Genomic DNA, 26,716 nt, shown 5'->3' with positions numbered 1-26,716 from the left:
AAAGTGCATTACAGTTAAGTAAACGCGACCTTCGTTTAAAATGTATTACACCTAATTTTAACTGATATTTGGGATGTCGAAGGTTGTAGGTAAGTGTCATAACCGAAATCAGTCACTTGGTACGAACGACGTGACACCCACAGTCTGCTGACAAGCTGGAAACGAATTGTCTGTATTGCTAAAGATTCTAGAGGCGACAGCCGGCCGCGATGGTCTAGCGGTTCTAGGCGCTCAGTCCGGAACCGCGCGACTGCTACGGTCGCAGGTTCGAATCCTGCCTCAGGCATGGATGTGTGTGATGTCCTTAGGTTAGTTAGGTTTTAAGTAGTTCTAAGTTATCGGGGACTGATGACCACAGATGTTAAGTCCCATAGTGCTCAGAGCCATTTGAACCATTTTCTAGAGGCGACAGCAGTAAATGTTCGAAACTGACCAACGATTGTTCAACATAGAAAGCTTGCAAACGACAATCCAGACACATAAACATAACGCTATTAAAAACTGCACCACCACATATGACTATTTGTACCACATTCCGCAGTTTAGGTACATGACAATACACGAATGGTTAAGATTACGGAACCGCACTTGATATCTGACTTTGAGAGTTCAGTATGATGCGCAGCCTCTATGAGTTGCATTCATAACCCCTGAACATTGTGGGAGGTAACCAAAGAGGCCCTAGATATGTTCCCGGGGGAACTCCCTTCACTTGCACTGGTCCTGGATGCCCTAAAGACAAAATGTCGAGGAAAACGCAAAGGCCAGGGAACCTGTGATTATCTCATCCTTGGAGGAAGCCTCGCAAGTTACTCGACATAATTCGAAGTTGCTGGCAACTGGCCACCTGACAAAGGGTAGGTGGAGGAACCGGAAGAGAGTGCAGTGCCTCGGGCTTCATGACTCTTGAAGTTGCAGTTCCAATATGTAGGAGTCGAGACAACAGTGGTGTCCACAAAGAATCATGTTAGACGTCTATTTATTATGCCAACCAACAATACAGGTTGTCGGAATGCTGTTAACCACGTTACTGTCTAAGACCTATGCAGTCATCGCTGTAGGATAGGCAAAAATGGGATCTGTCTGAAAACTATCCTTTGCACTGCATTTACCCACACAACCCTACAGCGGTGGTGACAGCATACCCATTGCACTCTAAGGCTTTTGTTGTTTCTGGATAACGGAAGACGACTAAACTGCATGTGTGGCACCAGTCGAGCCAACAACAGAAGGGGGAGACTTGCCGGCTCTGACAGGAACACACCCACCGTAGTGTTCCAGCGTCGAGTCAACAATGTGGATGAACCTGTACGGTTCTTTACGGCCATTGGGACAATGTGGCTGTCGTTACATGCTGGTAATCCAGTGCTACAATCTAATTGCCAAGATCAAACATTGTATATGTATATGTGTATGTTCTATAAAGCTGTTTAATGATAACAATACAAGAATATCCATTGTGAATTTTGCGTTGGTCATCAATAAACTCTGTTATCATTGCCTTCATTGTTATTCGAAGGAGATGTGTGACTGGAAATTGTAGTGTCATGTTCGTGTTGCTAATAATGATGGCGATTAGAGAAACAGAAGGAAGGGAAAAAGTGAAATCCTGTGCCAGCACATGGCATTCTCCTCTCAAATAGCATCAAGTGGGGCACCGACGTTAATGTCCCTGTCACGTATCAAATCACCGTAAACAGTGCCACATACCCTCCAGCGTATTACTGCATCGAGATTTTCCGTGTAACCCAGAATACTGGTACACAATCTGGTGACTCGGATTCCTACTCTGCCATCACTCTTCTTCTTGTCTAGTGGCTACAATTTTTCATCACAACAGGGATTCAAACTGGTTATCACTAATATGACTGAAGATATAAAGTTAATATATGGGCACAACATAATATACAGAGGTCATAGCTCTTGTTAACAAAATCGTCTCCTGTCAGTAGAACTGTTGTACGAAAATATTGTGATCAAATAACTGTAATTTAAAAACAATTTTCATCTAATTTTAACTGATACTTAGGATGTAGAAGTTTGTAGTTAAGTTTCACAAAACATGAGGGAATACTGTGTGAGAATAATATTGGGGTTGATATACCCTTAGTTTTTTGCGAGCGTAGCATACCCAGTGGCGTCACGGTTGTCATGTCCAAAAACTGAAGAATTTTCACAAGAAAGAGTAGATGGGCAAAGGGAAGGAACCATTTGCTTAATCATGTCACTCAATCTTACATCTCGAGAATGAAATAACGACAGTAACTTGCAGCATCTTTCTCTTAAGAACACAACAGCTAAGCTAGAAACTACTGTAGGTGTATGCGCTTTGTAATTCAGCAAAGTTGACTAACTGGTTATTGTGAGCTGATTCAACTATTGATCAACAGGTGGTTAGTTTATGGGAACTGAATGCAGTGAGACATGACTTTTGGGTTGGCAACCTTAATCACAACAGATATTTATTTATGGTCAAATAGTTCTGTCTCCTTATACTATATAATTAAAAGTATCTAGACACCTATTAGTGGACATTAATGTGGGGTGTGTCTACCCTTCACTTTTATGACAGTTTGAACTCTGTTGCAAACCACTACCCCACAGATGCTCCTATATGACAGGGTACACTGCCTTGCTGAAACGAGTAATTATCATTTCCGATATGTTCCTCTACTGAACACAGTATTCTTTCGCATTTACCATTTTCTAAGGGTCAAAAGGAAACTACACCCTAACCAAGAAACATGTCCCTACATACGTAGGTTGGAACTTAAATAGTGCGACACTGCTGTGGAGACACTATGCAATTGAGCACAATCGAGGGAAACACAGTCACTTGTGAGCGAGCGGTCTAACGTAACGGTGTCACTATGTTTTCGAAACAGTAACAACGGAGTTGGATCAAGATCGAATGTGCCAGATGTCGTACAGCATGACAGTGACATGAAGGTCTTCAAGAAGCGTGCGGGGAATCGGCATTGCCTTACAGATCAGTGGCAAGATGGGTAAAAGCCTTCAACGAAGATCGGCAAACTGCTGCAGACATGCATGGGGCAGGTCATCGTAGCGTCTCTGACGAAGAAGCGCATTCTGTTGCAGCGTTAGTGGACAGTGATCGGCACCATACGATTCGTGAGCTCGCCCACGAAACCGGATTAGCGCATACGACTGTGCTTCGCATCCTGAAGGAACGCCAGGGCATGCGAAAAATTGCATCACGATGGGTTCCGCATAACTTGACAGAAATGCAGAAATGCATGCGTTACGATGCTGCTCAGACGCACTTGGAGCGCTATGAGCGCGAAGGAGAGGCTCTCTTACGCCGTATCGTAACATTGGATGAGACATGGGCCACAACGTACGAGCCAAAACTGAAACGCCAATCCAATGAATGGCGTCATTATGAGTCGCTGCGAAAGTCGAAAGTGCGTCAGGGCCCCAGTATAGTGAAAGTTATGGTGATTCTCGAGTACAACTGTGATGGTGTTATCCTAACGCATTACGTTCCTCCACGGCAGACTATCAATGCACAGTATTGCTGTTCGTTTTTGGAGGATCACCTGCGACCAGCTTTTCGAAAGAAGCGGCGACACTTTGTGCGCAACCCACCCATCATTTTGTACGACAATGCGCTGGCGCATACAGCACAAACTGTGGCTGCTCTGTTCAGTACTGGGAAGTACTGTACCATCCACCATACTCCCCGGACTTAAGCCCTTGTGACTTTGATCTGATTCCGAAAATGAAGGAACTACTTCGTGGCATTCGTTTCAGAACTGTTCCAGAGATTCGACAGCCAGTAGACCGTTCCTTCGCACCATCAACAGAACAGGCTCCGCTAACGGTATACTACGCCTTCCACATCGCTGGCAACGGGTCCTACACAACGCTGGTGACTGCTCTGAGGGTCAGTAACAGGTGCAAACATGTAACTCTTTTGTATCGGTTGTGAATAAATAGTTGCCACTACTTAATTCCAACCCTTGTAGTAACATGACATTGTCACGCATTTACCATTTCCTAAGTGTAAAAAGGGAACTACACCCTAACCACGAAACACGTCCCCATATAGAAACATCATATCCTCAGTGCTTCACTGTTGGCACTACACATGATGGCAAGGTAATGTTCTCCAGGCATTTGTCAAATCCAGACCATTCCACAGGACTGCCGCAGGAAGCAGAGTGATTCCTGATTGTTTCCAGTCATTCACTTTCTAGTTGCGTCGCTCTTTACACAATCTCAAGAATCATCTATAGCTGACCACAGAAATGTATTACGTATTAGGAGCTGGTCCACTATTGTAGCTTATTCTTTTTAGATCCATTTGCACTGCCATTGTGCTAGGTGGACTGCTCTGGTAGCACTGTGGCACTCATAAGCGATTCCCTGCAACTATTTCATGCGATTTTTTACAGCCAGCCTCCACAATGTTCGGCGGTCTCTGTTGGATAGTCCATGAGGTCTGCCTGTTCTTGGATTAGTTGTGGTTGTTCCTCCACTTCCCACCGCACCGTCACATCACGAACAGTCTACTTGGGTAGCTATAGAAGGGTTGAAATGTCCCCTGGTGGATTTGTTACTCGGCTGACAACCAATGACCAGTCCACATTCGAAGTCACTCAGCCCCATTGACAGACCCATTACGCTATTACTACTTCTCTATTAACAACAGAACATTTCCCATTTCATTTCAGGTGTGTCCCTGATAACATCTAGCGGTCGGTTCCGCATTGCATGGGTGTTTCTGAATACTTTTGATCAGATGGTGTAAGTGGACTTTTTGTAAGAACGAGATGTTCCACTGCCTGTGTTGTTCAGAATTTAACGTAATTTTCTTTCGGAGACGCACGACCACTTATGACCGGCGAGGCTCACTGCCGGATTAATACACCAGCGGCACTGTGGTAAACTAACTTGCCGCGAGCAGTCGATCAAGACAATGTCGCTTGTATCGAAAGGAGGAACATTGCGGGCACTACAGCTGTTGTGAAACACCTGAAATGCATTCGCAATTGCGAATATGGACAACCATCTGCCATATAATGGAATGACGACAGTGAAAACTTGTCCTTGTTGGGGCGGCCGAGGAGGCCGAGCGTTTCTAAGCGCTACAGTCTAGAACCGCGCGATCGCTACGGTCGCAGGTTCGATTCCTGCCTCGGGCATTGATATGTGTGATGTCCTTAGGTTGGTTAGGTTTAGGTTTAAGTAGTTCTAAGTTCTAGGGGACTAATGACCACAGAAGTTGAGTCCCATAATGCTCAGAGCCATTTTTGTCCCTGTTGGTCCATTATGGCTAGGGGACATCAGCTGGTAAGTACTATTCAATCTCAACAAACTTCACCAGCAACCGTATACTTTAAATTATTTTATTTTATTCGGAAAGTAACCAGTTTCGGCAATTTATTTTGCTATCTTCAGGTCCCATACGTTTTTATCCAATTAAAAGAACTTTTCGAATAGCGCCATAAAAATGGTTCAAATGGCTCTGAGCACTATGGGACTTAACATCTCAGGTCATCAGTCCCCTAGAACGTAGAATTACTTAAACCTAATTAACCTAAGGACATCACACACATCCATGCCCGAGGCAGGATTCGAACCTGCGACCTTAGCAGCAGCGCGGTTCCGGACTGAAGCGCCTAGAACCGCTAAGCCACCGTGGCCGGCAATAGCGCCATAAAACACTTGATATCGTGAATTCCAATCGTTATGCAAATGCTTCATATGAAGACGTGACACTTGAACTGCCGAAACTGGTTGCTTTCAGAATCAAAAAATATCTTAAAGTATACGACTTTTATAAAATTTTTGAAAACATTATGAGCGATCTAATATAGTATAATTAAATATATATAATTAAAAAAGAGTCTTGATCGCATTTTTTAAAATCGGAGTGACTGGTTTCAATCCTTAAGGATCATCTTCAGACTCCAAAACGGCAGATGGACTTCCATGGAGCAAGCTGCGCCAGCCCACAACGCTGAATTGATTGCTTGCTCCATCTGCCATTCTGGCGTCTGAAGATGAACCTTAAGGATTGAAACCGGTCACTCCGATTAAAAGAAATTTACGATCAAGACTGGTTTTTAATTATATATATTTAATTATATACACCTTTTGGTGAAGTTTATTGACGATGAAAAATGAAAACTTGTGGCGAACGGAGACTCGTACCCGGATTTCCCGCTTACGATTAGGCTATACGAGCACGCTATATCATCAACCATATATCTACAAGCTGCACTCGTAGATTCATTATGCTTATTTCCGTACATGGGAGACATTTTATTTGAATGTCGCTTGCATGTCTGCAGCAGCAATGCATAGTAATTCTGAACAACACAGGCTCTACAATGTTGTATTTATTCGTCGACACTGGGCAAGCGAATTTCAATTAAAATGTCTCCCCTGTACACGAATATACGCAATGAATGTGAGAGTACTGGTTGTTGGGTTGGGTTGTTGTGGGCGACGAGACCAGACAGCGAGGTCATCGGTCACATCAGATTAGGGAGGGACGGGGAAGGAAGTCGGCGTGCCCTTTCAAAGGAACCATCCCGGCATTTGCCTGGAGCGATTTAGGGAAATCACGGAAAACCTAAATCAGGTTGATCGGACGCGGGATTGAACCGTCGTCCTCCCGATTCCAGTGTGTTAACCACTGCGCCACGTCACTCGGTGTATTGGTTGTAGGCGCATGGTTGACGACATGTTGAAGTTTGGCTCTGGCCTCGTAGCGCGCTCGGATAGCCTAATGGTAACCGGCACGGTAGCTGAGCGTGTTCGGTGAAGGGGTTAGCAGCCTTCTGTAATAAAAAACACTGAGCTAATCGATCAACAACGAACTTAAACGGATGTCTTCCGATTTCTCGCGATAAGCGGGAAATCCGGGTTCGAGTCCTGGTACAGCACAAATTTTTACTGTCGTCATTCCTTTATACAGCTCATGGTTAAATCATATTGGCAACTGCGAATAAATTCCATTTATTTTGCAAGAACGGTTCCTCCTAACCTTTCTTTCACTGGTCCGATGCCTAACTGCACAGCAGACAGCACTCACAACACAAGCAGTCTTGATATCGACGTGTAAACAAAAACGACCACTCGTGACAGGCGAGTCTCAGTACCGGACTAATACACCAGGGGCGCTGCAGTCGACAAAATCGCAACGAGTAGTCGACCGAGACAAAGTAGCTCGTATCGAAGGGAGGTTGCGGGCCCGGTCGATGCCAGGCGGCAGTGCGAGGCTGTGCAGTCTGCTGTACCTGAGCACGGGCTGTCGGCATGGGCGGCGCGTCAGCCAGAGCTCCATTGGCGCGAGGCGAGGCGACGTGGCGCGACGCGGCGTCGGCGGGATTCGCGCGGCCACTGCCGCCGCGGCCGGCCAGCTATAAATGCGCGCCCCTGCGTGCCTCACCGCCCACCGCGGTGACGCTACGCTCGCCTGGCCGCATGTTGACGGAACCGCGCCGCGGCGAGGCGAAGATCGCGCCCACGGCATCCGCAGCAAGGGGCCACCTACCAGCCCGAGGGGCACCGGCTGCGCGCCACGCTTTCCCCATTTCTCTCGGATTCGCCCTCGACGAAACTAGTCGCCTGTCTTTCAGCTGTCCTCGCACGGGACGAGGCGACTCACGCGTTACATGGAACTTGAGCCCACACCGCTCTCCAGTTCTGTTGAAGTAGATGACACCTCTAACAAGTTATTAAAACAACGTGGAGCAATTTCAGCTGATGTTTTGAGTCACATATGTAATGCATCACTGACTCAGGGTACTTTTCCAGACAGGTTAAAATATGCCATTCAGGCCTCTCTACAAAAAGGGGGAAACCACAGATGTCAATAATTACCGGCCAGTATCCTTGTTTACACCATTTTCAAAAATCTTTGAGAAAGTAATGTACTCAAGAGTGGTTAGCCATCACAGCAGTAATGGGATACTTAGTAAATCACAGTTCGGATTTCAGAAATGCTGTTCCACTGAGACAGCAATATACAATTTCACTGTCCACATAATAGAGTCTTTAAATAGTAAAATGTCACCAGTAAAATATTCTGTGACTTATCCAAAGCATTTGATTGTGCGAACCATGACATTATATTAGAGAAATTACAATTCTATGGTATAAATGGAACAGCATGTGAGTGGCTTAAGTCATATCTACAGAACAGGAAGCAAAAAATCTCTTTATATGCTTCAAGTAATTCAAAGGAGTTTGCCACTTCATGTAACTGGGGTAAAATTACATTGGGTGTTCCACAAGGTTCTATCATGTGTCCCCTCCTGTTCTTGATATATGTGAATGACCTCCCTTCTTGTCTGAAACAAGGTGCTGAACTGACTCTGTTTGCATAATTATTAATCCAGTAAAAGAAAGTCCGATAGAAAATAATACAAATAAGGTTTTTGAAAAAGTTATTAATTGGTTTTCTGCGAATGGGCTTGCTCTGAACTTTGAAAAAACACAGTACAGCCAGTTTTCTGCTGCAAAAAGTATAATTCCTTCAATAAACATAACACATCAAAAGAAGTCAGTATCCAGGGTAGAGCATACTGAGTTTTTGGGTGTACATATAGATGAGAATTTTAATTGGAAAATTCATATTTTGGATCTCATAAAGCGACTAGGTTCAGCAACTTTTGTAATCAGAATAATTGCCAATTTTGAGGATGTAGAAATTAGTAAGCTAACATACTTTGCTTATTTCCACTCTCTGTTGTCATACGGAATAATATTCTGGGGCAACTCAACACTTAGGCAAAAGGTATTGACTGCTCAAAAGAAAGTGGGGTCCATAGTCGCACATCTTGTAGGCATCTGTTTAAAAGGTTAGGAATTCTTACAACTGCTTCACAGTACATTTACTCAGTAATGCAATTTTTTCTCAACAACATGGACCAGTTTAAAATCAACAGAGACATTCATGATTACGATACCAAAAAAAAGAAAGACCTACACTATCCTTTACTTAACCTATCTTTGGCACAGAAAGGGGTAAAGTATACTGCTATAAAACTTCTTGATAAATTACCAGATGAAATAAAATGTCTGACAGACAGCATTAATAGTTTCAAAAACAAATTGAAATCATACCTCCTTGACAGCTCCTTATATACCATAGATGAATTCTTGAATATGAGTAAATAAATCTGGAGATATAATATATGCATTTTGTGCCATTTAAGGGAATGGGATAGATAAGTGAAATATTTAGGTATAACACTATAATGTAAAAAAAGGAAAATTTGTTTCCTGCCCGAATTTCTTGTGCATTTGACACCTTCCACATCATAACGGTTTATCCGTGCTATTGATCAATGGAACACGAAACTAACTAACTAGCGGCTGTATCAGGCGACCACAATATTATTACACTTGGTAGTGAGGGAGCTTCGGTCTGTTCTCGTGTTTACCTGTGAGCTTGAAGCCCATCAGAATGTCTTCTGCTTGCGCTGCCATACCTAAATTAATTAGCACAGTTTTCGTATCCCAGGTGGTCTGAATGAAAAGAGTTTGTCCCAGTTGGTGGGCAAAATAAATACTGATGGGCCACTGGGAGCTCATGTTATTATTCGACCCAGTATCGGATCGCAGGAAGGCACCGAATGAACCCTATTTGCAAGGAGCCACCGATTTGAATAAGTACTGGGGATAGGTGGTAGAACTCACTACACAAAATAAAAGATTTAGAAAGTAGCACAAAGAGATATATTCTGAAATGTGCACAGAACAACGCACTCTTAACGTACGACAGACTCCACAGACATATACATTCACAGAATGACGTATAGAAACAGGATTCACCTATAGCTAGAAAAGTTTAAATGAGGGCACTAAAGGAGAGAATATTGAACCATGAGAACTGGGTTTCGGCAATAAAAGGGTTGGTCGCAGAATTCGGTCAACCTTACTCTCCCGTAGTAACGCGAAATACCCGCGATCTCCAAAGAGCGAAACGGCGATCTAATCCGAGGATCATAGGCCAATAGGCCGTCGCGGGCAAAACGGCAGCTAGTGAACCTTCCAAGAAGAGATTCCAGAATTGGATTGGAGCAGCGACGCTCAGGGGTTTTGTCAGCTGGTCGGCATCTCACACTAGTGTGTTTACGGCTGGAAAAAGTAGTTCCGGTGCCAACCTGCTGCGTGGTCAAGCGGCTACCAGTCGCCTGCTGGGCGGTAGACCAATCCTCTCCTCTCCTTTTTTGCCCCAGAAGTCTCCTAACGTCGCGAAACATCGGCCGTTGGGACGGCGGGACGTTCTGTGTTCGTGCACGCCTCAAGGCAAAGAGGACGCTTCTTTTAAACTTGAATCTTTTTAACAGCCGCTGTCATTTTAAACGACTTATTGATTGCTCTCAAAATGACGACAGCCGACGTCATTTTACAGACTTCGTTTCCTCTGTATATAGGGAATTAATATTATAAGGTTTCTTTCGTTTCTGTTATTATTTAGCTGCTTTTAGTCGCTTTTGAATCTTTAGATATTTCGAGATAAAATGGATATGCTAATTATGGATAGAGCAGCGGTTTGTTCCTCGTCAAAAGGTGCCGACCCTGTCAACTGATTTCATATTCATCAATTACTTCTCGACTCATCCTTTGTTTCCGGCTTTGCGCGGCCACCTATACCCTTTTCACTCCACGTTGCGTCCGTGGGAGGGTGTGTTACGTGCTGTTCTAGCGACCAGGGAAGATGCTCGGGGAACTATGCCGACATCAAGAGCATATGCGAGAGTCGAAAAAATGGATATGGTTTTTGATGCTCCAACGTTACCGAGCTTTTCCAATAATGGTCATGGGAGGCCAAGTGGAATAATACCGTGGTTGGGTAGTATTTTACCTCCCTAATCACTCATTTGTTTACGAAAATGGACGCGCGTAAAATACCTGCGCTAGCTCTATTAAAGCGCACATTTACGCCCTTGTCCATATGCTAGTCATGTTGTTCTATTTGCAGTATACATAAGTGAAAATTTTCATATTCGTGAACACGTTATAGCACAAAAAGAAAAGTTCCATGAACAGTAAGTAAGGACATCAGCTTATAAAAGTTCGCAAAATCAAAAAAATTCACTCCTGAGAGAGAGTGCACTTACATTTACGTAACATCGAATACTGCGGGAAATATATCTATTAAATTAAGAATGTCTCACAACCTTTTAGAAAATGCCAACGTGAATAATAAAATTTTTGCAACTGGAAGATGGGTACCCACAACACTTTACTTCATGGCTCGACACCTCTATGGTATGCTGAAATTCAACATTTGACCTTGCTTTATATGTTATTAACTGACATTTAATTGTAACAAATACTACCGCCAACAATGCTTTTTTGATCAATCTTCAATATGCCGTTGCTCTAAAATGGCGTCCTTTCATAAAAAGCAAGCTATAATATAAAAATAAACTAAATACAAAATTTCTTTAACCATCGATATGATGTTTCCCTTCTTTTATTGCTACATTTCGTACCAACAACGACAGGTTTTCGAGAGCCCCAAATGTGCTGTTGCTTTGAAACAGCAAATATTCATAGGACGTAAATTATCATATAAAACCCAGCAAATATGGGCTTAGACTGAAAAACGGAGAAATCCAATATGGCGTCTTCCATGTTCTGCTTGTGGCTTGTTCTTGCTTCTTATTGGTTCAACGATGCTGAAATACCGCAAAACTTATTTTATGTTTCACAATCGGTAATGCCTGCTCAGCTTGAAATAAGAGATAATGACATTACCAAACTCGTACAGCACCACATAAACGTCAGCTAATGTGTCCCGTGTGAGAACGGCATTAGCGATTCAGCTTCACGTCTGTTACCTGGCAGAGCGATATGGAGACCTTGCCATGTTGGCAGCGCCGTTCGTTTAGTAGTGATAGCATGTAATATATCATCTACTCCAGGATTCTTATTATTGGAGCGCTGACACATGCCGTATGTCTATATGTCGGTCCCTTGCAGAGCACAGCTATTAAACGACGATTGGCACTTCAGCTCCTCGCACCTTATCGTTGTGATAATACGCGTACATGAAGAGTGGAACTGTCAAATGTTCCAAGTGCACTTTTTTCACACAAAGCATTCTCAGCTCTACTGTATTCTCGGCACTCTGCTGTGTCTTCCTAGATTTGTTGCAAGTGCCAAATGAAGAGAAAATGTTCCATACAGTCGTTACTAGGCGGCGTAATGAGTTTCTGCCAAGCAGTGCTTTCGTTTAGAGTTGTCAGTGCCATACGCGCAGGTCTCCTCTGTTTAGTTGGTGCACAATTTTTGTGCGGTAAGCAGAATGCATGTAAGCTTTTGTTTGTATCAATGAAACGTCCTTGTAAGCAGACAATTTAATTTGGGTTTCAAAAATGAAAAAAAAGGGAAAAGCATTATGATCAAAGTGTCTCACACTGATCCATGTGAAATACCTACTCAAAATTCTTATTCTCGAACAGAAGAACGCAAAATGTCAATATATTCTAAAGAGAGAAGACCACGACTGATATATGCCACGGCGTACTTCGTCTGTAAGACCAGTCACGTTTATCCCTTGCCGAACAGAAAGACCTGTTGACAATGTTGCCATTTCTTCCTCAACAGCACAAGATCTTCTACAGCTTCCTTGACAACCTTGTTCTGTGACATAAGAGATCTGAAGATTGCGGAAAATTGGTATTCCTTTGAGCTGTTCATAATATCAATGGACTTTGTTGCCTAACAGCACATTTATTCAAATCATCAACGGCATATTTGTTGTGTGCACTTTGCTTCTACTTCTTTTGTACAGATCCTCAAATCCCAGTCTCCTCTCCCTCGTGTCGCTCCTGCTATCATTTGCGCACCATCGACTTAGTCGACTTCAACATTTCGCTTGCTCATTCTGGCACATTCTCCATCGGCACTGTCGCTCCTTTCTCGTTCTCATCGTCAGCAAATGTCATCACGTTAACAGCAAGCCGTCGCGGCTGTTGCTGAAGGCATTTTCCGCGATCACTTCCTGTGCTTTCTGTGTGGAACGTGGCTATACTTAGTCAGGTGATTCAGTTATGGCAGGACCCACGGTTCGCTTTGCAATGAAATACATAAACAGGGTGGAGAAAAACAACCTGTTCACAGGCCCAGAACAGGGTGGGGACGTCGAATGAAACAAAATTTTCCAGATTTCCACAGGTCGGAAATGCGCCGTCGTGGAACTGTGGTCGTAAAATGACAGCCAATCGGCAACGAGAGAGCGGAAGGTGAATGCACGTGTATGGTTGTACATAGCAGCGCTATTTGGTTCGACTAGATTGCTGCTGTGTTAGTCTGAGGCTTTTGTGCTTTGCTGCACTATTTGTCACGTGCTGTTTACAGCAAAAATGTGATTCGAGTAAAACTGAATTCAGACCTGAATTTCTGTGTTCTCTTTGACCATTGTCTTAGTTCAAACACTTACAACTCTGCTCCACTTCTCACAACAGGCCACACGGGGTAGCACTCCGCCTTCAGGCCACGAGTGGCCTACCGGGACCATCTGACCGCCGTGTCATCCTCAGGGGAGGATGCGGATAGGAGGGGCGTGGGGGCAGCACACCGCTCTCCCGGTCGTTATGATGGTATTCTTGACCGAAGCCGCTAGCATTCGCTCGAGTAGCCCCTCAATTGGCATCACGAGGCTGAGTGCACCCCGAAAAATGGCAACAGTGCATGGCGGCTGGATGGTCACCCATCCAAGTGCCGGCCACGCCCAACAGCGCTTAACTTCGGTGATCTCACGGTAACCAGTGTATCCACTGTGGCACAGCCGTTGCCCCGCACGGGGTAGCCGCACGGACTGAGGTGTCTTGACACGGTCCGCGTGGCTCCCCCCGTCGGAGGTTCGAGTCCTCCACATTGCATCTTACAGTACCCCATGTCGACTAGCTTACTGAAGGGCTGATTTCCAATTACAGCTTATCGTCTGTCGGGCCTGCAACCTGAAAGGTCGTAGGATCGAACACAGACGGATCATAAATTTTTCAGTCTGCCATTGAGCCTAGCTCTCATCCCTCAACGATATGAAGATCCGCCAGAAAGGACACTTGGTTCGGATTCCATTTTAAACTTAGTTCCCCTTTCTCTGGTTGGACAACTGGAGTATTTTACGAACATGCGAGTCTCCGAAGTGATGTCCAACTGAGAGACTTGCTCCAGGCCACTGAGCCACACGAAATTATTACATTATAGCATATTATCGAAACAAATTAATGTTATCAAGGCACTTTTAGCCTAGCTCATGTAATATGTGATCGTAGTTACTAATTAAATCATCTGAACACTCAAATCTAGACAAACTTTAAATTCATATCCATGGGTGGTTACGTCTCCACTTGAGCTAAATAGTTAAAACTTATTTTGTGATAGTAGCTTCGTTTTTCTTTCGATAAATAAAGTGTTTTATCGTTTTTAGTTCACGTGTGCATCTCGGTTTCTACAACTGCAGTAGAGCTTTTTTATGACACTCAATTCGTTTTCTTTCTAATAAAGGTTTCTTGTATTAATCTGTGACCGGTCATCAGACGCAAATCCTAGGGCATCCACCTAAAAAATAAAAAAATAAAAAATAAAAAGGTGTTGAAGGTGTTAATGTCTTTACACATACCAATTCAAAATGTCTCCGTTAATTAATCTTAAATGGCAAGGAATTCTATAAATTAAAAGCTATGTTCGACACAGGACAGTTTTCAGTTGCTTGTGTGTCTGTTTACGTGCATGGGACTGCGGCCTGAGGCCTGATCGCCTTCAGAGAACATGCCAGACAGGAGAAGCTGCAACTGGCAGGATGGCTGATGCTGGCAACAAATGCAAAATGGATCGAGACTTCGCGGATGTAAGCACCAAAACACAGAAATTAGAGTGAGGCAAAGTACAAAGGCAAACAGACCCTCCACTTAAAAAAAAAAAAAAAAAAAAAAAAAAAAAAAAAAAAAAAAAAACAGGGACTAACTTCGCGGACGTAGGCGGAAACGACTCAGATAAACAGCACCCCACTTATACTCACAGTCGGCTAGCCATAGTCTGTAGGCCTGTGTTTAAGTTCATACTAATAAGTGAAATACTGGTAATTGTGAGCGTTCACTACTATTTTATGTTGTGTAAAACATCACACGGTCAGAATCGTGAGAATTTCTTTCTATTACAGTTCATAAATCAGTTGCATGCGGGATTGGGAGTGAGGGTGGGGTATGTCGGAGCGCAGACAAAATATGACACTCCCCCATCGAACGCTGAATCCGGTCATGCTGGGCATCGTAGCGGTATTTTGATTTTTTTGTTTTTGTTTTTCAATGCATAGAATTCTCTCAGTCAAAACTGCCTGTTTCATTTAAGTTCAAACTGCGTCCATAAAAATAGCGTTATAGTCGACATGTTGGTTATACAGTCTGATGCATTACGTCACAGGTCAAACGGAACGCGTAATGCCGCAATCTCCTCTTTATTTTCGAAAATTCGTCTCCAGTGGCTGCAATGTCAGCATGGACCTAGCCACGAGCAGTGGCTGCGCGGTTAAAGGCGCCATGTCGCGGTTTGCACGGCAGATCCCGCCGGAGGTTCGAGTCCTCCCTCGAGCATGGGCGTATGGACCTAGCCACGAGCAGCGGCTGCGCGGTTAAAGGCGCCATGTCGCGGTTTGCACGGCAGATCCCGCCGGAGGTTCGAGTCCTCCCTCAAGCATGGGCGTGTGTGTTGTTCTTAACGTAAGTTAGATTAAGATAGTTTAAGTAGTACGTAAGTCTAGGGACCGATTACCTCAACAGTTTGGTTCCTTAGGAATTAACACACATTTTACGGGCACCTAAGACAGGCTAAATAGCAAGTTCTACTCAATGAAAGCTAACCATCCACGTGAAACTCATCGAAAACGTGAGACTGTAACTAGATCTGCTGAGGAGCCTGATATTCATTTTCCTAGTTTCGCACTGTAACCTAATGGCACCTAAGATGATTCAGTGGTGCTGACTGGTGATTCCTTCACCGAACATTATACGGACGCAACGGTGTTAAGGTCTCACTAAGCAGCAGTCGCGGAAGCAGAGTTCAGTTCTCTGTGTGCGTGGGCATGGGCTTGGGTCCCAAAATATTATTTGTCATCACTTTTAATGTGTCATCGATGTTTATTAATACCTTAATAACAACAATATAATATACAAAATGTTTAATGTAATAATAAAAAATTATTTAATCATATATACACTGACGAAAAACCCGCAACACGAAAAAATAATTTTTGAGGACTAATAAAATTTTGGGAATACATTTATCTAGGTAACATTCTTAAGTGTTTAACACTGCAAGATCATAGGTTCATGAAAGCGCGAGATAAGCCTTTGCAAATGTGAAATGCTGGTACACTAACAACCGGTGTAACCGCCAGAATGTTGAATGTAAGCATGCAAATGTGCATGCATTGTGCCGTGCCGCCTGTCAGTTTGTGGAATGGAGTTTCATACCTTTTGCAACTGGTCGGTTACGACAAGGTCGGTTAATGCTGATTGTGGATGACGTTGGAGTTGTCCTCCAATGATATCCCATACGTGCTCGCCTGGAGACAGATCTGGTGATCGAGCAGGCCAAGGCAACATGTCGACATTCTGTAGAGCATCATGGGTTACAAAATCCGTAGGTGTAGTGTGATGTACTTAGGTTTAAGTAGTTCTAAGTTCTATCCCATACGTGCTCGCCTGGAGACAGATCTGGTGATCGAGCAGGCCAAGGCAACATGTCGACATTCTGTAGAGCATCATGGGTTACAAAATCCGTAGGTGTAGTGTGATGTCCTTAGGTTTAAGTAGTTCTAAGTTCTATCCCATACGTGCTCGCCTGGAGACAGATCTGGTGATCGAGCAGGCCAAGGCAACATGTCGACATTCTGTAGAGCATCATGGGTTACAAAATCCGTAGGTGTAGTGTGATGTCCTTAGGTTTAAGTAGTTCTAAGTTCTAGGGGACTGATGACCATAGATGTTAAGTCCCATAGTGCTCAGAGCCATTTGAAGCATTTTGAACCAAAAGCGGTAGGGAAAAAACCACTGGAATGCTGTTCGTGAATGGAAGCACATCATGTCGAATCATCAGACTGACGAACAAATTTGAACTTAGGGTGCGTGGAATAGCCACGAGAGTGCTCCTCCTGGCATACGAAATCGCACCCCAGGCCGTAACTCCAAGTGTAGGTTCAGTGTGCCTAGCATGCAGACAGGCTGGTAGCAAGCACTCAACTGACGTCCTTCTAACCAACACACGACCATCACTGGCACCCAGGCAGAACCAGATTTCATCAGAACGCACAACAGACCTCCATCCTGTCTACAATGAGCTCTCGATTGATACCACTGAAGTCGCAAATGGCGGCGGTTTGAGGTTAGTGGAATGCACGCCACAGGGCATCTGACTCGGAGCTGTCCTTGAAGTAACCGATTTGTAACAGTTTGTTGTGTCATTATGGTGCCAGCTGCTGCTTTATTTCTGCTACAGATGCAGTATGATGCGCCAGAGCCATATGCCGAACACGATGGTCTTCCCTTTCAATAATGCGGGTGGCCGTCCGGAGGTCGGTCATCTTGTGACTATACATTCAAATGGTTCAAATGGCTCTGAGCACTGTGGGACTTAACACCTGAGGTCATTAGTCCCCTAGAACTTAGAACTACTTAAACCTAAGGACATTACACACATCCATGCCCGAGGCAGGATTCGAACCTACGACCGTAGAGGTCGCGCGATTCCAGACTGAAGCGCCTAGAATCGCTCGGCGACTATAAATTCTCGTGACCACTGCTGGCAGCAGTCATGTACGGAGGCTACGTTCCTGCCAAGTCTTTTTGCAGTGTCTCAAAAGGAACATCCAGCTTCTTGTAGCCCTATTGCATGACCTTGTTCAAAGTCAGTGACGTGTTGATAGTGACATCTTTTTCGCCTTTAAGGCATTCTTGACTAACATTAACTTACCACGTCCAGTCTCAAAGGTAACTAACGCTCACGACCGTTACAGTGTGTATTTAAAGCAAACCTGATTTGCATCCTCATAGTGGCATTACTAGCACCACTCTTATGTGACTGGCGTGAAATCTGAACAGACGTAGATGTAGAAACACAGATGTAGAAACACACCTACCAACTTTCGTTTATGTTGCACAAGTTTTCCTTGGTGTTGCAAATTTTTTTCTGTCAGTTTATATTAGCTTTTTTGCTGCAGCTTCGCTTGAATTAGTATTTGACACATATAGTGCAGACATCTCCTTTCCCTCCCTCCCTGTGTTCACCTTTTCCTCCTTCATATCTATCTGACCACCTCATACTTCCAATTCTATAACTCCATCTTCTTCTTCCCACTCTGTCTCTCCATCTCGTCCTCCCCCCTCTCTTTGCCCATCTCCTCCACAACTCCCTCCAACCACATCTTGTTCCCCTTCATCTGTCGCTACCTGGACAACAACAGGCCTGATCCCCACTCTCTGTCTCTCTGCTCATACCATCCAACCCCTCTCTGTCCATCTCCTCCTCTCCCTTTTCTCTGTCCACCACATCCTCCCACTCTCTCACTATTCACCTTCTCCGTCCATCTCTTTGCTCAGCAGTGTCTGTTTGTACATGTAGCAGCTGGAAAGGAGGTCTGTAAAGCAGGCCTTCGCTACTCCCACACAGTACACCTGTTGTGCACAGCAGCCTACATGTTGGGGTCTGGAAAACTGTCTCTTGCCCCTAATATCTTGGGCTGCACTTCAAAGCAGGGCGGTAAGGCAGGTCTGCACTGTCTGACAAAGTCAACTTATTGTGCTGGGCAGTTTATACGGCTATATGCCAGGTTGAAAAAGAAAAACATATTTTTGCCCGTATCTCTGCTCCTACCGGAACTGGGGTCTACAAACATACAGAACTGATACTTATGAAGCCTGCTCTTTCTGTGTCAAATTTAACATAAATCGATACAGGGGTTTGCGAGGAGATCCTGGACCTACGCATATACACTCTGCTTTGTATATCATTTCAATACAATGAATGCATTAGTTCACATAAGTTACCAGAAATTGCAGTTCAGAAAAATACACAATTTCCTCTGAAAATTTGAGAAGTATTTGTGTCATGCGACTTATTTCAGACCTTTAACAGCCTCAAACTCTTGCATCTTTGACAAAATCTTACCTTTTCTTAACTTTCTGTGGCTTGCCAGTTGTACCTGCAGACACAGGAACCGTTCTAGGTTGGTTGTTAAAAGCATGTGCAGTCAGTCTGTGAACACAGACCTTTCCCTGGCTCAAATTTTCTCTGTAGGTGTCAGGTCGCAATCCCAGCCACATTTGTATGTCCTTGTACGTGCAACTGCAAACTATCCTGTGTTAAATACAGCTTGTATGGGAAATTTCTAGAATTCCTGGTCATTTTCGTAATTCTTCGATTTCATACCACTTTATTCGCTGAAAGCTATCTGACAAATTCGGAAATTGATCTACGTAAAAATACAAGGTGTTTAAAAAAATGATCTGATTTCTAAACTCCACGTTTATTCATAAAAACAATCTACAAGAATCGGAAGAATTATAAAATACTTAAAAAATCTTGAAGTCTTAGCTACGCTATTAAAAATGTTTTGTGTGTCCACCAGCAACAGCAGGGACAACTGCAGACGATACCTAAGTTTGTAGTAAACTTTACGCGATGTATCTGATTTTACAGAAATTATTGGCTGTTATTATTCTGTTTTTTTCACTTCTATGTCACGAGGTGAAGGGTAAATGAAACGCTTTCCTTCGCTTATCTCCACAAGAAAAAATCGCATGGGATCATCTCTGGAGATACTGGAGTACAAGAGTGAAGGCCGTGTCTCGGGATCCCCTGCATCCTATCGAGCGTTAAGACAGTGTGTCATTGAGCAGCTGACGTACGTTGTTGCGCCAGTGTGGTGTAGCTCCATCCTGTTGGCAAATGAAGTCATCGGAATACTCCTGAAATTGTGGAACAAGCCAGTTCTTCAGCATTTGAAGGTAGCTCAGTGCTGGATAGGGCACATGGTGCCCCGAGACACTTCTCTGCATTCTTGGCCTTCAAGATCACCAGGCATGATCCCATGCGATTTTTGTGTGGGGATATGTGAAGGAAAGTGTGTTCATCTCCTCTTTATTTCATGATACAGAAGAAGTGAAGAGCAGAATAACAGCCGTCACAACTTCTGTAAAAGCAAATGCATTGTGTGAAGTTTATGACGAATTTAGCTAGTCTACATGTCGTCCGTGCTGTTGCTGGTGGAGAAACAGAGCATTTGTAACAGTATACATTAAAATTTAAAGTTTTGTGAGTATTTTTCAACTCATTCCATGTTGGTAGTACTTTTAATAAAAAATATGGAGTTTTGAAAACAGATCATTCTTTCTGAAACACCCTGTATAAACGCTTTTACTACAAGTAGTTTTTCTTCCGTTCAGAACCACGAGATAACTTGATAACGCAGAAAACCAAAGATCATAGTGTCGTTCGGAACGGCTACATTTGTCGATTGAATGTAGGTAGAGATATTTCCGCGTCAGAGTCATTGGCGGCAAGGCCAATGCTGCGGGAGCCGCGACCGTTATTTTTGGGTTGGGCGTCACGACGCCGTCGCCTTCACTGAGCACGGATTCCTGACGTCACGTCTTACATGCACCACGGGTCGTTTCTGTGACTGCAACATCATCTTCTCCCGATTTCAGATCTCTTCCTAAATAAGTTAAGATATCTACAGTGTTCGTGCAGTATTTCAGCCACATATACCATAAACAAGTGTGAACAGGACTGACTTTTCTACCGAACTGTACTACTTTACACCGGTGACAAAGAAACTCTTGGGAGCGGCATTATTTACCTGCGTTGCACCTGTTGTTATGTAGCACGGTTGCTCTGAATCATAGGGCTGAAACGCAACGGTGGTACCAATTAAGAAGTCTCGTAGTTGAGTCTGGGAAGCTGGCTAAAAATAATCACATTGATCTGCATTTTAGAAGCTCCAGTTCTCTCTCATATCCCAGTTCCCATAGTTCCCTTCGTGCAGTTTATGAAGGCGACATGTCTCCTTTAAGCCTCTTATTTTTATTCAAGCATTTTTTTCCAATTTACAACAGTGACCAGAAGTAGTGGGCAGTTAGCCAACCTTATTTCGGCAGTATCTATTTTATCTGAATTCTGTAACCGGATTCCCTTCGCGTCGCCGCAGTTATTAATTATATTCAGAGAGGACAGCAGTGTGCAACTTTGTTTAAGCTTTGTTCAGCGTATGTTCGTATGTTACTAGTTTTAAACTGTGTTCTGAGACTATGTTGTGAACTTAGAAGATAGGAGTGTGAACTTATCCTATAGGAGAGTAGACGACCTTATAAAAGCCACACTCATGCAGTCCAGTGTACCAGACCAAAAGTCTGACTCATCTATGCACGCACACGTTGTGCCACATGTTACAATTTATAGCGTTCCAATCGCGTAATAGATCACGGGAAAAATGACTGCTTTAATGCAACTACGTGCAATGTAATTACTTTAATACTGTCGTGGCCCCCTAAGGAAGCGATACGTAGATGTCTCAAGTACACTACTGGCCATTAAAATTGCTACACCACGAAGATGACGTGCTACAGACGCGAAATTTAAACGACAGGTAGAACATGCTGTGATATGCAAATCATTAGCTTTTCAGAGCATTCACACAAGACTGGCGCCGGTGGCGACACCTACAACGTGCTGACATGAGGAAAGTGCCCAACCGATTTCTCATAAACAAACAGCAGTTGTCGGCGTTACCTGGTGAAACGTTGTTGCGATGCCCCGTATAACGAGGAGAAATGCGTACCATCACGTTTCCGACTTTGATAAAGGTCGGATTGTAGCCTATCGCGATGGCGGTTTGTCGTATCGCGACACTGCTGCTCTCGTTGGTCGAGATCCAATGACTGTTAGCAGAATATGGACTCGGTGGGTTCAGGAGGGTAATACGGAACGTCGTTCTGGATCCAAACGGTCTCGTATTACTAGCAGTCGAGACGACAGGCATGACTGTAACGGATGGTGCAGCCACGTCTCGACCCCTGAATCAACAGACAACAACCATCTGCACGAACAGTTCGACGACGCTTGCAGCAGCATGGACTTTAAGCTCGGAGACCATGTCTGCGGTTACCCCTGACGCTGCATCACAGACAGGAGCGCCTGCAATGTTGTACTCAACGACGAACCCGGGTGCACGAATGGCAAAACGTCATTTTTTTCGGATGAATCCAGGTTCTGTTTACAGCATCATGATGGTCGCATCCGTGTTTGGCGACATCGCGGTGAACGCACATTGGAAGCGAGTATTCGTCACCTCCGTATTGGCGTATCATCCGGCGTGATGGTATGGGGTGCCATTGGTTACACATCTCTATCAGCTCTTGTTCATAATTGACGGCACTTTGAACAGTGGACGTTACATTTCAGATGTGTTTCGACCCGTGGCTCCACCCTGCATTCGATCCCTGAGAAACCCTACATTTCCGCAGGATAATGCACGACCGCATGTTGCAGGTCCTGTACGGGCCTTTCTGGATACAGAAAATGTTCGACTGCTGCCCTGGCCAGCACATTCTCCAGATCTTTCACCAATTGAAAGCATCTGGTCAATGGTGGCCGAGCAACTGGCTCGTCACAATACGTCAGTCACTACTCTCGTGTTGAAGTTGCATGGGCAGCTGTACCTGTACACGCCATCCAAGCTCTGTTTGACTCAATGCCCAGGCGTATCAAGACCGTTATTACGGCCAGAGGTGGTTGTTCTGGGCACTGATTTCTCAGGATCTATGCACAGAAACTGCGTGAAAATGTAATCACATGTCAGTTCTAGTATATTATATTTGCCAATGAATACCCGTTTATCATCTGCATTTCTTCTTGGTGTAGCAATTTTAATGGCCAGTAGTGTATATTCTTAGACTCTTCTCTTAATATTAGTCCCTGAAAATGTGATATGTAGACCTTCGCTGGATGGATTTTGTCTATATTCAGCGTCTGCCAATTCAGGTTTTCACACATTTTCGTGCCGATGTCCCATGCGGCAAAAAAAAAAAAAAAAAAAAAAAAAAAAAAAAAAAAAAACACTGCGACCGTTCCTGTTGTTACTCTCATTTGCCACGGGCCCACTCACTCGATCGACTTTCTAAGAAGGGATGCACGAGTTTTTTGTAATCAGCCTGCATTGTAGACTGACCGCATTTTTACGGTATCTTGCCAATGAACCGAAACTTGCCATGTGCTTTACTTACGATTGAGCCCGTGTGATATTTCCATTTCAAGTATATGCAAGCTTTTAGATCCAGTTGTTTGTATAAGATGATTGGTGTTACGGCATAAAGTCAAGCGACGGCACACCATTCGGGAACGATAGAGAAGAGAAGGCTGTGAGAAGACGTCAGACAATCACATGCTGACCGGACCTATCTCTAGGACGACGTCGCGACAACAACGGCCCCTATGTGAAAAGGGCATAAGCGCCGAGCCCAATTGGTCGCGGGCCAGTTGAAGAGTAGCTTCCAGATTAGCGAGTTCTATAGTAGCAGAGACACTAGATACTTTGCTTGTACTACCTATACAGCAGCGACTTAGAAAAGTTTGTACTGAAGAACATTGCTTATTTTGCATGTCGTCCTTTGCTTGCGACACACCTGTGTAACTGACAAAGTTAAGTATTGTGATCTTTTCCTTTGTAACAAAAATCATTAATAAGATTTGTTTGAATTGTTTGTCTAGCGAACCGAGTACGTAGGATTCCTAGACTCCTCATATTCGACGACGAACACAGACACAATAACTGGTCCCAACCGTGACTAATTATGTAATATTATGGTCATAGGATACAACTCAGTTTTACGTCTACCTTACTATATCGCACATTTTGCGTCGCGCGCTGTGTTATTGGAGTATATCAGTTATAACTTTTTGCAACACGTATCTTTTTTTTTGCAGGAAATACCACAAAATAATAAACTGAAATCACATCCTGAGTATACTTCGACCCAGACAGTTCCAACATGACTAGTGTCTTTCCATACAGACATTTCACTTTATCAGGCCAGATATTTTCATGAAACAACATCGTGTGCTTAACTGTTCCCACTTTCACCAGAAAATCTTTATCTATCTCTGTATTTTATCTGTAAAATTTTGCACATTTTCTTCTATAACTCTTGAAATATACAATATTTTTTACTGGTCTCTTTTACCATCCCGGCATCTTGCTGAAGACGTTCCGCCGTAGCAGTCGTACGTGGACGTGCAGTGTCCTGCTGGAAAAGCCCGTCACCATCCTGTCGAAGAAATGGCAATAGCTCGGGAATAATGGCGTCTGCAATGTAGCGGGAATCTACATCTACATGATTCCTTTGCTATTCACAAAAAAGTGCTTGGCAGAGGGTTCAATGAACCACCTTCATGCTGTCTCTCTAACATTCCACTCTCGAACGGCACGCGGTAAAAACGAGCAATTAAATTTTTCTGTGCGAGCCCTGATTTCTCTTATTTTATCATGATAATCATTTCTCCCTATGTAGGTGGGTACCAACAGAATGTTTTCGCAATCGGAGGAGAAAACTGGTGATCAAAATTTCACGAGAAGATCCCGTCACAACGAAAAACGCCTTTGTTTTAATGATTGCCACTCCAATTCACGTATCATGTCGGTAGCACAATCTCCCCTATTTCGCGATAACACAAAACGAACTGCCCTTCTTCGTACTTTTTCGATGTCATCCGTCAGCCCCCCATGATTCGGATCATACACAGGACAGCAATACTCCAGAATAGGGCGGACAAGTGTAGTGTAAGCAGTCTCTTTGGTAGACCTGTTGCACCTTCTAAGTGTTCTGCCAATGAATCGCAGTCTGCCCACAATATTATCTATTGATAGTTCCAATTTAGGTTATTTGTAATTGTAATCCTTAAGTATTTAGTTGAATTTACAGCCCTCAGATTTGCGTGACTTATCGCGTCATCGAAATTTAGCTGATTTCTTTTAGTACTCATGTGAATAACTTCACACTTTTCTTCATACAGGGTCAATTGCCACTTTTCGCACCATACAGATATCTTATCTGAATCATTTTGCAAGTAGTTTTGATCATCTAATGACTTTACAAGACGGTAAATGACAGCATCATCCGCAAACAATCTAACACTGCTACTCAGATTGTCTCCTATGTCTTTAATATAGATCAGGAACAATAGAGGGCCTATAACACTTCCTTGGGGAACGCCGGTTATTACTTCTGTTTTACTCGATGACTTTCCGTCTATTACTACGAACTGTGACCTTTCTGAACACACGAATCCTGTATCACAATTGAGGCGATATTCCATAGTTAGGTTAGAAGACACTTGTGAGGAATGGTGTCAAAAGCCTTCTGGAAATCTAAAAATGTGGAGTCAATTTGACATCCCTTGTCGATAGCACTGGTTACTTTACCCTGCAAATACACCAAATGTGATGGTAAGTTGTAACTGATCGCTCCCTCCCCCCGCCCCCACATACACACACTGTATAGCCTCAGATGGGACTTCTAGTGCACACTACACTCTTCAATCAACTCCTTCACGATACCAGATAAGCCATGCTTGGAGCTGCCGTGTGTGACCTTAATCCTACTGCAAGCAGATCGTTCCCAATGCTCCCTGATGACACAGCAAGTGCCACATGTGCCCGGCTTTCGTCGCTGTATGATGTCCAATCAGCTTGCGCTGCTTGCACAATGCGTCGATCTTGACGTGCGCCTCTACTAGGCGGATGTCCAAAACCTGGTCTACCAGTGTGGGAATGTTCCACAGACCACTGTTGAAAGCAGCGACAAACCGCCCATGCAATGTACTAAAACGTACAACAATCCACCGATACGTCCATCGAGCTTCCCGCAGGCCCACAAAGCTCCTGTTCATATGGCTGAGGCTGTTCAACACTAGTATGTACTTGTTGGTGGGGTACCCTAGAATGAATGTTGCGAGCACTGCCTGCAGAGTCAAAACAGAGGGTGCACAGGCACGCATTCTGAGCGCCAATTTTCGTGACAAACGAATTATTAACACTAAAATCTCTCATTATGCATATGTTGTACCCTGTGGCCACTGACTGCAGTCCTCGAGGTGGCTGCACGTATCCTTTTTTTCGCAGCCATGTAATAAGAAACCAGAGTCACTCTGAGGTTGTCTTTAGAATGAAACAACACTTAAGACCAAGAGGATTGAGTGCCATTACGTGGTAACATCCAATTTCGGTTCTCCTAGAGCGCAAGCCTCTTTATTCGTGTACCGCCTCTGGCGAATTCATCACGAGTAGGCTGAGAGTGCCAACAAGTTCCATCACTTCAATGTTTCGCAAGATCAATGACTGAACACTTCATCAGCACTTAAGGGGAGCCGGAACAATACATCTCCTCTATGTTACTGTTAGCAAATAGATGGAACCTTTCTTTCTAAAACCATTAAACACGTTGCTCTGAAATTTGGACTACATGTTCAGTGAATATGTCTCTACAAAGTTATAATGCCATGTTAAGAAATATGTATTGGTTTTTTGTTGTACAATTTTTTTTAAAACAGATGCTTATTTTTATCTCTAAAATTTTGCACATTTTCTTCTATAACTCTTGAATTATACAATATTTTTTTACAATTTGTTATAACAGTGAAGGAAAAGACGTAAACAATATTGTGTACA

The 26,716-nt window shown here is 43.8% G+C and overlaps 1 protein-coding gene across 3 annotated transcripts in view; it reads right to left on the bottom strand.

The window, feature by feature from the left end:
* Positions 1-26,716, bottom strand: part of LOC126362599 (uncharacterized) — a 426,970-nt gene that overhangs the window by 385,695 nt on the left and 14,559 nt on the right. The window contains exon 1 of one of the 3 annotated variants that reach the window (XM_050007893.1): positions 7,272-7,469. The exons of the other annotated variants lie outside the window; for them this stretch is intronic. Within the exon in view, the coding sequence (XP_049863850.1) occupies positions 7,272-7,292 (21 nt within the window). The 5' untranslated portion in view covers positions 7,293-7,469. Of the gene's footprint in view, positions 1-7,271; positions 7,470-26,716 lie in introns of those variants that run through there. 3 annotated transcript variants of the gene reach the window in all.

The sequence above is a fragment of the Schistocerca gregaria genome, chromosome 1 (assembly GCF_023897955.1).
Source record: "Schistocerca gregaria isolate iqSchGreg1 chromosome 1, iqSchGreg1.2, whole genome shotgun sequence".
NCBI classification, from domain to species: domain Eukaryota; kingdom Metazoa; phylum Arthropoda; class Insecta; order Orthoptera; family Acrididae; genus Schistocerca; species Schistocerca gregaria.
This window is presented reverse-complemented; position numbering and strand designations above follow the sequence as displayed.